General features: G+C 50.9%; 1 protein-coding gene across 4 annotated transcripts in view; it reads left to right on the forward strand.

Moving 5' to 3' along the window:
• Snrnp70 (small nuclear ribonucleoprotein U1 subunit 70) overlaps positions 1–11,730 on the forward strand; it is a 15,438-nt gene continuing 3,708 nt past the window's right edge. For 2 of the 4 annotated variants that reach the window (XM_021246168.2, XM_087200457.1), the window contains exons 1-7: positions 792–915; positions 1,256–1,412; positions 3,487–3,549; positions 3,665–3,719; positions 7,772–7,836; positions 7,976–8,038; positions 9,401–9,482. In XM_021246168.2, coding sequence (XP_021101827.2) covers positions 1,266–1,412; positions 3,487–3,549; positions 3,665–3,719; positions 7,772–7,836; positions 7,976–8,038; positions 9,401–9,482 — 475 coding nt within the window. In that variant the 5' untranslated portion in view covers positions 792–915; positions 1,256–1,265. Of the gene's footprint in view, positions 532–791; positions 916–1,255; positions 1,413–3,486; positions 3,550–3,664; positions 3,720–7,771; positions 7,837–7,975; positions 8,039–9,400; positions 9,483–11,730 lie in introns of those variants that run through there. The other 2 variants (XM_004866960.4, XM_013066336.3) reach the window with 2 other exon arrangements.

The raw sequence follows: 11,730 nt of genomic DNA on the forward strand, positions 1-11,730 counted from the left end.
GTGTAAGGGAAACGGGGCGGAGCAACAGAAGGAGACTCGAGGACACAAGTAGCTGGCTGGAGATTGCATAGTGAAGTGGAGAGAGGGAGAGAGAGGGAGAGAGCGGGAGAGAGACAGAGAGAGACAGAAAGAGACAGAGAACTTGATGCGGCAGCGCATGCATAATGCCGCCGCTCGACGGCTAGGGCAAATTTCAGGAATCCGAAAGCGAGGTAGTGATTTTACGCATGCGCCGTGCTTGCTTCAGAGCTAGGTCTCAGTGTGTGGGTGTGCTTGACTTGGCAGGCACCTGCGCAGTGTGGACGGCGGAGGGATTTCAGGCTTGGCCCCACCCCTGTTCCCGTCGCGATCGGAGGCCGCGCGGGTCGGTGAGCGGTGGCCTGGTTCCCGCGCTAGGCAGCTGACTGAGGAAAACCAAAGCGTACGCCGCGGGAGTGGAAGACGAAAAAGGAGTCCTCCTCGCTGAGGGGCCGCCGCAACTGCCGCGAGCCCCAGGACCAACGCCAGGCCGAGGAGGGCGCCGCGCGGCGGGTATGACCAAGTGGCCTTACGGGGAACAGGGCCGCTACCCACAAGCCCCTGCGATGGGCCCCAGCCGACTTCCCTGAGGCCAGGTCCCCTTCCCGCGTCTCCGCCTCAGCCACCTTTCTGCTCTCCTCGCCCAGGGGCCACCGGCCGCTCCAGCCCTCACCCCTCAGCGTTTGCTCCCCCCACCCGCGGGCCGCTACCCACAGGCCCTTGCGGTGTTGCTCTTTTTTCTTTCTGTGGCGTCCTGGACTCTTACCCAGAATCCTTTTCGCATTTTCAGTTTATTACCCACAAGCCCCTGGCTTGCGGATTCGCTCTTCCTGACTCCTGCTCGCACCCTTCCTGCCCCCAGCCCTTTCGACCCCTGCCTATCATTTGTTCTCCAAGGTGCGAGACCCACAGCCACGTCTGCTCTGGGCTTCTCTCCTGGAGCTGGTTGAGCCCCCCAGGCCTTCGGGGAGCCTCTCAGCCCCAGTATCCTGGCTCTGGATTCTTGAGATTTTACTACTCAATAACCCCTTTCAAGTCTTTGTTTCCTTTTTTTAGCCTTTGTTTCCTGCTCCCGCCAAGAGCTTGCTTTTTCATTCTGATTTACCTCTTGCTCCCTACTGTAGACCATTACAGAGCTCGTTTTCTCTCGTTTTCCTTTTTTTGCAAGTCAGATCGTAACAGGAAGGCATCTCTACTGATCTACTCTAATATAAGGTTGTCCGGCTTCTGCTCTTAGGTTTGGCAAGATGACCCAGTTCCTGCCGCCCAACCTTCTAGCTCTCTTTGCCCCCCGTGACCCTATCCCATACCTACCACCGCTGGAGAAACTGCCACATGAAAAGCACCACAATCAACCTTACTGTGGCATTGCGCCATACATCCGAGAGTTTGAGGTGAGTTAACTGAGTAGACAACGAGTGGTTTGGTTCTGGAAGGCAGGAGACTATTGGTCAGTCCATCTTCTGGCCATTTCTAGATGTGTGACTTAGACAGGTGACTTATTTTTTCGGATCCTCAGTTTCCTATCTTAAATGAGGTTGATAATGCATTTCTTGAGGGTTTTTTGTGTTTGAAAATCCAGTAAGTAGAACTGGGACCTTGGAGTCAGTCTGGTAGTCCTTGGCCCAAGCCATTTAGCATCTGTTGTGACCTTCAAGTCTTATGTCCTTTTTTTCCCTCTTGTTACTGAGGATTGAACCCAGAGCCTCTACACTGAGTTATATCCCTAGCCCTTTTTGTTTTTATTTATTTTTTTTGGATTGAACTCAGGACCCTGCGCTTGTGAGGCAGGTGCGGTGCCACTGAGCTAAACCCCCAGCCCTTTTATTTTTTATTTTGAGACAAGGTCTTGTTAAGTTGTCCAGGCTGGGCTCAAACTTGTAATACTCCTGTCTCAGAGTATTGTCTCAGAGTGCTGGGACTACAGGTATGTGCCACATGCCTGACTCCATTTTTTAAAATTAATTTTATTGGTACATTTTAGATACAAATAATGATCATATTCATCATAGGGAATTTGTATGTAATATATCTTGATTCTTTTTTCCCCATCCCTCTCCCCTCCCCTGTCTCCATTTTTATATCATTAATGGGATGATATTCCTAAAGGCTATGCATCCTGTTCTTTTTTTATGGTGCCGGGGATCAAACTCGGGTTCTTGCACTTGCGCAGCAGGCAGCGAAACCGCTGAGCTAAATCCCTGGCCCCTATGCATCCTGTTCTTGAGTTGTGAGCTTGGGGATTTCACCTCTACCTGCAGGTTATATGTGAATAAACAACCTACAGCCAGGAGTCATAAGGAGCCATATAGCATTAGGGAGGAAGGCAGCTGGAGGTGAAGAAATTGGAGTAGCAGAGTGGAATTTAATAGTTAATAAAAAGGTGGCTCTTTACTCAGGTTTATTAGACACTTAAATGGGTTTAATGGGTATGGGCCAGTGGCACCTCTGATGATGCAGATCGTATGCCAGTTACTATTTACTGTGTTGTGGGTGGGACCTTTCAGATCTGCCTTAGCCTGCAGAGTGTGTCCAATGGTCTGCTTCAGAGCCCTGTGCAATCAGGTCATGCTAATGCCTATGGTACTTGCACAAAAGGGTTCCCATCATGCCCTCTAGCACTTTGTTCTTTGTGAAATATCCCTGAGGCCATGAGAAGCCCTGCACTCTCTAAATATGAGAGAGGAGGACCTTTGGTACTGTGTCATTAAGCTCTGTCATTTATGCTAGCGCTTCTCAGATTGTCTGTGGTGAAGGACAAATATTTGCAACCCATTGTAGATGGATGCTTTTGTTAAATACAGTAGAATTCTTTTCATTTTTCTTTTTTTGGGGTGTTATTTTTTTGAGACAGGGTCTTGATATGTAGTTCAGGCTGGCCTTGAACTCACTATGTAGCCCAGGTTGGCCCCAAACTCAGTGATTTTCCTGCCTCAGCTTCCTGAGTGCTGGGATTACAGGTGTGCACCATCATGCCTGGGTTTTGTTTTGTTGGTACCAGAAATTGAACTCAGGACCTTGCACTTTTGAGGCAGGCGGCACCACCACTGAGCTAAATCCCCAGCCCCCGCCCCCTTTTTTTAAGATCCACACAATAAGACCATTTTTTTTTTTTTGGTACTGGAAATCAAACTCAGGGCCTCCAAGTTGCCAGGCAGGTGTTATGCTGCTGAGCTACGTCCCCGGCCCCAAGACCAAATTTTTATTAAGGTCATTGGGCATAAGTCAGTCTAATTGCTGTAGAAATTTTTGAATGGTTCTGGTTTCTGTACTTGTCACAGACCAGCAGCAGTTTGTGGGCAGCTCTGGGCCATGGGTCATGCTTTAATCTGTGCCATTCTTACCTCCACTAGAGCCTAGAGACTGTTAGTGTTTGTGTAGATGGGTGTGTGTTGGTGAGGGCACTGAGATTCTTATTTCCTTGATGGATGTCCCCTAGTGCTTCCCTGTCATCTGTCTTATTCCCAGGACCCTCGAGATGCCCCTCCTCCAACTCGTGCTGAAACCCGGGAGGAGCGCATGGAGAGGAAGGTATGTTGGCTTGCCTCCTGACCCTGAGTCTTTTTAGCTTCATTCTCCAGATGTTCCCTGCCATCATGGCCCTTCTGTCTGCACTCACTCTTCTACCTCCTTTTTTTCCTGACAGAGACGAGAAAAGATTGAGAGGCGACAGCAGGAAGTGGAGACAGAGCTAAAAATGTGTAAGTCTCTCCTTCCTCCATCTATCTCTCTTTTCCCTCAAACTCTCTTATGTTCTGTTTCCAGGACCCTGCTCCTTCAAGGCCTGTTTCAGAGAAAGTGGGGTTGTTCACTCATTTAGTATCCCCCCCCCCCCCACACACACACACACACACACACACACACACACGCCACGCATTGCATTTGCTCTGAGCTTTTAAGTGGGAGAACATGAAGCAAAGGCAGGCAGGAAGAGAGACCCCTGGTGCTTTGGCCCCTTCTGCAGTGCACTTGAGGTCCTGCCACAATCCATCTCAGTCTCAAGCTGAGGCAGTGAGGTGTGAGTGAGCCAGTGAGTTGGTTCCTTCTGGGTAGGGAGGGATAGAGTCGATTCCAGGTATAAAACCATTCGTTAAACTCACAAGAGGGCCAAGATACCAACTTCCTGTGGCCCTTGGTTAGGGTGAAGACTTGATGGTAAGAGGTTGTTGGTTTGGCTCCTATACCTGTGAAGCTGTGGTGAATCACTTCCTTCTGCACCCTTCCTCTGGAGCAGCTGTTTTCCTTAGGGTGCTTAATGCAAATGCCTGAGCTGGGAGCCATGTGAGCATGCTCTCCACAGATGTCTTGATGCCCTTTCTAGGAAGCCTCAGACATCTTCAAACCACCATTGAGATTTCTCCTCCCAACTAACCTAGTTTCTTTTGGTTGTTTCTTCTCCAGGACATGGGTGTCCAGATATGTGAGTCATGACCTTGATGTCACTTTAATCCTAGTTTGTTGTAGTGCTGGGCATAGAGCCGAGGGCCTTACATGTGTTAGGCAAGCACTGTATCACTGAGCTACATCCCTGGCTCCACTTTAATACCTTCATTTAACTTTTCCCCTGCCTGTCACCAAGACCTGTCCCTGATACTACGTACATGTCACAAACCTGGCTTTTCTCCTCATGTCTATGGGTCATCCAGTAGTGGTCTACCTGATTTACCTGTGTACCCATCCCAGGTTCACTGCTGGCTTGCTTTGTTTTTTTTGAGACAGGGTCTCAGTCTGGCCTTAAACTCACTGTGTAGTCCAGGCTGGACTTGAACTTGTGGCTGTCCTCCTGCCTCAGCCTCATTGCTGGGCTTTCTCAAGTACTGTGCTATCTCTATCAGCTTCCTTTTCCCCTTGCGATAAAGCCCAGTCCCTTCCCTACCTATCCAGACTAGAATCACACCAAATTGAAAATGTGGGAGATTGCACAGGATAAACTTATGATCCAGTTTAACAAATGACAAGGAAAAGGATTAAAAGGTCAAATGACACACTGGCACCTCAAATAAATGATACTCGGGGATTGGCTGGATCCCAATTTAAATGAATTTTTATAAAAATGCTGTTTTCAGGGCCGGGGATTTAGCTCAGTGGTTCCACCGCCTGCCTCGCAAACGCAAGGACCCGAGTTCGATCCCCGGTACCAAAAAAAAAAGTGCTGTTTTGAACAGTTCAATTGAGGAGTTTTGAGTGCTGGATCTTAGATGAGCTTAAGAAATGAGTGTTAATATTTTAATAATAATGGCACTATGTTATTATTTCTTTGGGAATCTGTGTTAAGGTCAGAGTAATACATTTGGGGTTTGATTTAAAGAAATCCAGTGGGAATGGAGTAAGGTAGAGGGGGAATCAAAGTTTGGCCACATGTTTGTAATTGATGCTGGTTTGTGGGAGTTCATTAGCCTTACTTCCACAGCTGTTTCAACTTCTCCAGAATAGGTAGGAGTAGGAGAGAATGGATCAAGCACAGCAGGGGTTCTCTGTCCCTAGAGCTTCTTAACTGTAGACGCTTGCTGTACCTTGTCACGATTGACAGCCCTGTTTAAGGGCACCTCGCTCTGTTGCTGAGTACGTGATATGCTTCATTAGTGATATCTCACAGCTTCCAAGGGGAGTAGGGGTTGTTACTCACATTTTTAAGAATTAAAAAAAAAAAAAATGGAGGCTTGTTTTGTACTGGAGCTTGAAGCTGGGGCAGTTTTATCACTGAGCTATATCCCTAGCCCTTTTTAATTTTTTCACTCTGAGACACAAGGTCTCTTAAGTTGCCCAAGCAGGCCTTGAACATGTGGTGGTCCTGCCTCAGCCTTCTGGGTGGCTGGAATTTATAGACAGGCATGACTATCCCCAGCCCAAGTTGTCCCTTTTTTTTTTTTTTGGTACTTGGGACCTTGTGCTTGTGAGGCAGGCAGCAGAACCACTGAGCTAAATCCCCAGCCCCTGTCCCTTTTTTTTTGAGACAGGGTCTTACTGTGTAGTTAAGGCTGGCCTTGAACTCATGGCGATCACCCTGCCTCAGTCTCCTGAGTGCTGGGACTACAGGTGTGCACCCTCCATTCCTAGCTCTAAGGAATTCTTACAGGTAGCATTGCTAGCACTTTGGGGTGCAGTGTGCATGCACACAACACACTGACCAGTGGACCCCGAGAGTTCTTTGTCACCCTCTTTAGGGTAATATGTTCCTTCAGATATTTGGGTACTGTTGACTTGTGGCACATGCTTTACCTTTACTCACACTCTTTGACCCCTTGGGTAAGCAAGAATTACAGGCACCTAGTGGAGTGTTCTTGGGGAGTTTTCTCCTTTTATCTCCTTGGCACAGTGTAGCCACCCTTCAGGAAGCTCAGTTGTCCTTTGGCCCCAGTTCACCCGCTCCCAACACAGCATTCACTGGACAGTAACTGTGACACCACTACTGTGTGACGCTGGGGGGTGCATTGCCTACTGCTGCTGTGACACCTTTGCATCTTCAGACGCATGTGCCCAGCTCAATGAGGCCTTGCCTAATTTTTCCCATTTAGAATCTGCTGTGTCCCCATCTTTATGAACTCATCTAATGTGATTATATGAATTCATTTATCTTGTTTACTCCCTGCATTAGTGTATGAGCTCCCTGAGGGAAGAGAGCTTTGTTGTTTACTGCCAAATCCCCAGCACCTGCAGAAGTACTAGGTACATAATGGATGCTTAATAAATACTTGTTGGATGAATGAGAGTGAGCCAATTCAGTTTGAGAGACCTGGGCGCGGAAAAGGGCAACACAAAAGGGTGTGGTATAGCAAGGAAGTTGGGGCTATAGGGAATACTGTACACCCCAAGATAGTTTGTGTTTGAAAGTTTTCATCAGTTATTGCCAGGTAGTTACTTCCTTAAATTTGACCTTAGACTGCTGGTTTTTAAGAAATTCTTAAAAGTCACTGGTAATCCCAACAACTCAGGCTGAAGCAGGAGGATTGCAAGTTTGAGCCCAGCGTGGGCAACATTAGGGAGCTCTAGTCTCTTTATTTTTGTCTTTTTCAGTACTGGGGATTGAACCTGGGTCTTTGCACTGAACTATACTCCCAACCCATTTTTTTAAACTATTTTTTTGAGGTAGGGTCTCGCTAACTTTGGCCAGTCTGTGCTTGAACTTGGTGATCCTCTTGCCTGCCTCAGCTTCCCAGAGTGCTCTACCGTGACCTGCCAGGAATTTCTTTCTTGGTAGTTCTGGGGATTGAAGCCAGGGTCTCTCACATGCTGGGCTACACATCCAAATCTCTAAAATTGTTTTATTTTGGTGGGCACACTAGTAACCCCAACATTCTGGGGTTGCTTGATCTCCGGATCCCCTAGATTGTAGTTACAGCCTGTGTCCAATAGGTGGCAGTGCGGTGCTGCTTGAGGGAGGGGAGGCAGGGAGGGAGAGAGGGAGCTCAGCCCTCCTGATGAGGCTGCCTCTCCAGTTGGGCTTGCTGCACTTGGGAGGGGAGGGACCCATAGAGTACATAGGACTGAAAAGGCATTCAGGCTGCCACTCAGGCCTGCCACATCCTTTCACCTTGAAGTCAGCTCATTCCGTCAGCTTAATCGTGATAAATCATTTCAGTGAAGGCTGTTGTTTCAGGGAAACCAGATGGATGTGCCAGGTCACCAGCTGTTTTCCTCTAGTGGGGGCCTCCCACAATTCTGTCTTTGTCTCTGTGGCCTCTGCCCATGTGTCTGTATCTGTCTTGGTACCACTGGGTTCAGAAATCTTATGGAGTATCTTCTTCCTACACAGGGGATCCACACAATGATCCCAATGCTCAGGGCGATGCCTTCAAGACTCTCTTTGTGGCCAGAGTGGTGAGTCTGCAGTCCCAGTCCCAGAACCCCCACCTGCCAAGTGCCTGGGTCTCACAGGACCATAGGCTTATCTGGGGACTGCTCAAAGGCTTCAAGATAGCTTTCTTCTCCCTTTCACTTTGGAACTGTCTCCTTGTAGAACTATGACACAACAGAATCCAAGCTTCGGAGAGAGTTTGAAGTGTATGGACCCATCAAAAGAGTAAGTGGGTCATGGTAGGAGTATTGGAGCGGGGAGGCGGGGTACAGGGGGAGGGTAGGGGTAGCACCCTCATTGCAGGATTTCTGTCCTTTCATGCAGCCTCAGTAGTAGAAGGAAAACGAGAAGTAAGGAATGACTCTTAGTTGACAGAGCAGGTTGGCAAACTACACACTTTTAACTTTTTGTAAATGCCTTTTTATTGATACACTGGCAAGCACATTAGTTTCCATATTATCTGGCTGTTAATGTGGAAGGCACAGTGGGCCACGTGGAGCTGCTGAGCCTGGTGCTAGATGAGTGGGCTCTGCTGATGTCCCCCTGGCACTGGCTCTCATAGCACTGGGTTCCCTGGTGTTTCTGGCCTTTGACGGGTTTTCTATGATCCCACTTCTACTCAGTTTAGAATCTCAGTTGGATTTCAGAGGCCACAGGGTTGTAGCAATCAAGTCCTAGGACAGGGTGAGTTCAGGGCAGACATCTCAGGGTAGTGATGTGAATGGACAGGTGGCTCACCTTTGGGGATTCAGATTTCTTCATTTCCCTGATGTCTTTCTGGTTCATCCTCACCCTCTATCCCAAGAGTCCTGTGTAGACCATCGTGTTAGTCCATCCTCCACATGGTCCCAGAGGGGTCTGACATCCAGAGAGGACCCTGTCACCTCTGATCATGGTCTTCCATGGCTCCCTAGCACATGGGACAGAGGTTCAGATTCTCCAACTGGGGCCTCCAGGTCCTTTGCCCTTTGGCCTTCTGTTGCCTAGGTCGCTTGTGCACCTCTGCCCAACGTCCTTCCCTTGCTGGCATCCCAGCAGTAAGATCCCTCCTGTGGTGCTTCGGGCTCGCTGGCCTTCTTTCTACCTTGTGCATGTGGGGTGTGTCTACAGCACCCTTTGTTTTGCCCTGGAGCTCCCTGCCCATTGCATTCAGAACTCCTTCGCTTTAACCCTAGCTCCAAGTGTCTTGTCCCACATTGACCCTTTTTTGCTCAGCATCCTTCTCAGTTCCTGAGTCCATACTCAGCCTTTCATTGGGAACACCTGGGAGCCCTGGTTGCCTGTCCATCTTTGCGGCCACACCTCTCCAGGAGCCCCACCATCAGACTACCTTCTGTCCCCACTGAAGTGACTCTTGTGGCCTGCTCCTTGGAGTGACTCCTCCTGCACTTGCAAGATGCCTCACTCTTCATCCCTGATTTAGTTTGTGTCCTTTTCTCTAGGCAGCCCCTCTGTGCCCCTCTGGTTCTGTGTCTGTTGCTTTCATCATTAGAGATAGAGCATTAGTCACTGGGAGTTCTTGAGGCACAGAGGGCAGGTCTGAAGGCCTGGGACATGGGGGTGTGCTCACCTGGCCCCTTTCTGCAGATACACATGGTCTACAGCAAGCGCTCGGGAAAGCCCCGTGGCTACGCCTTCATCGAGTACGAGCATGAGCGGGACATGCACTGTGAGTACCTCTGGCCTCTGCCTTCCCACTGCCCTCTCTCATTTCTCTGCTGCCCCACCCTCCTCCATCGTCTGTCCCCCTCCCTGCCAACACCTGACATTAGCAATGTCTCTTCTCCCTCTGTTTCTGATATATCTTTTTTTTTTATATATGTGTTTTTTAAAAAACAAAAACCAAATCCCCCACAACGTGTGTGTGTGTGTGAGCCCGGGGAGGTAAGTGCCACACGTTGAACCTCAGGGGCAAGGAGGAAACTGGGTGGGGGCTGGGGCCAGCTGGAGGTGGGGGGAGGGGTCGGATTTTCGGGGAGCCTCTCCCCCTTATTCCCCCACCTGGGGCTGGGGTCGGCCAGGCTGCATGGGGACTGGCCTTTGAACCTGCCCTCACTTACCCCCAGTAGAGCTGGGGTGGGGCTACTCCGACCCTCCACCTCCCCACCCTGGCCCCCACCCTGTTCCTCCAGGCTGTGGGGCAGCAGCAGGCCCAGCGGGCGTGTTTGGCGCTCTCCCCACAGCTCCAGAGCCCCCTTGAGGCTGCGCGGCGCCCACAGGGGCAGGGATGGGTGGGTGGGGGCGGGCAGGGCTGCGGCGTGTCCAGGGGCCGCCATATTAATTGACTGTTCTTATTGTCACTGCAGCCACCACGCAGCTGGCTTGCAGCTGATGCTTACGCTCCCCTTACAACACCTCAGTGTATGGTTGGTATAAGGGTTTGTATCATGGGTAAGATCACTCAGCACCGCACACCAGCCCAGCTTAGCCAGGCAGCTCAGGAGCAGTGAGGCATCCCTGTTCCCACCCTCGGCTTCCCCACACCCACAGCCCTTTCCTTAATTGGGTGTCCGTTGTCCTTCCTGCCTGATCCATACACTCTCCAGTGGTCTGGCTGATCCCATGAGGGGCAGGGTGGACCTCGCTGGGAAAGGCAGCTGCCTGTCCAGATGGACTCCACTCAGCCCTGCTTCTTGGGCTTTCTGACATCAGCAGTAAGGTGCAGGAGCACTGAAGGTGGGGTATGAGGGCCAGGGTTCTGTGTGGAACCCTTCAGCTCTTCAGTTCCTGTCCCCCATCCCTTCTGTGGGGTTGTTACTGTGGTGGCCCTGGAGAATCTTTGGCTAGTTTCAAGGTGCTGCACCCTCTTCTGTCTTCCTTACTATGGTTGAGGCCTCTCGGGGGGCTGGCTGTGGTGGCCAGCCGTCTTCAGGGGTGGCCAGGAGCCCCCCAGAGTGCATGGAACTGGGGCTTGGGCTGTGGGAGGGATGAAGAAGCCAGCTGCCAATGCTGAAGGTGTAGTAGGTTTTTATTAAGAACCTGCCACTGTCTGGAGATGGAAGAGAGGGAAAGAGAGAGAGAGAGGCCTAGATGGACACAATGACACATTTTCTTTGCTGTTCTTCCTGGGTTGGGCCTTTCCTGGGTTTGGGGCGCTGAACCCGAGCAGAGTTCTTTGCTTGGCTAGACCCTGGTCCTTGCACTCCTTCCCTACTACCCTTCTCTGGGTTCAGGGGCCAAGTGGCCCCTCCTCAGAGCACAGGCAACACTGCACCCCTAGACCTTGGAGTGTGTGTGTCCCCTGTATTTCAGCCTTGGGGCTGCAGTGCTGGTGGGAGGGCTGTGGAGTTGGAGGTGGGAAAGCAATTCCCAGAACTGAGAGGGGACTGCCTGTGCCTAGCGAGTGTGACTGTATTAGGAATTGGTGAGGGTGACAGTGTTCCGAGGGCTCCCAGCCATCTTTGCAAACTCCACTAAGATAGGCCCGTGCTTTCCAGGCCCAGATGCAATGTTACTCTTGCCTCCATGAGTTTCTGTGGGGTCCACCACTTACTTCCTCAGCCTGTCTCCAGGTGGTGCAGGAGATGTGGCTCCTCCCTGTTGGGGCTCCCAGGACCCCCAGGTTCCCCTCCCTGTAGCTTTAGCTGACCCCATGGTGGTGGGGTGTGGGGGTCTGTGCGCGTACTCAGGTAAGCTTGGGGGCTCCAGGTAAGCGTCCCGTGTCCCCCCCCCGGGAAGCCCGCCTCCTCGCCAGGCCCCCAGGAGTTGCCGAGCCCCCCCCATCCCGCTCGGTTTGGACACCCGCAAGGCCGGCATCGGTAAATGGCACCTTTTTCTCTTCCTCTGGTTGTTATTTGGGGGGGAGTGGGATGGGGCGGGGCAGGGTTATTGTGGTTGGTTGAGGTCAGTCCCCTAGACCAGGGCTGGGGAGGGGGTCAGAACTTTTTGGGCTTCCTGACAGCCCCCCATGATTACAG

The sequence above is a fragment of the Heterocephalus glaber genome, unplaced genomic scaffold, assembly GCF_053883595.1.
Source record: "Heterocephalus glaber isolate CG9 unplaced genomic scaffold, H.glaber_assembly_v1.0 deba00001744, whole genome shotgun sequence".
NCBI classification, from domain to species: Eukaryota; Metazoa; Chordata; class Mammalia; order Rodentia; family Bathyergidae; genus Heterocephalus; species Heterocephalus glaber.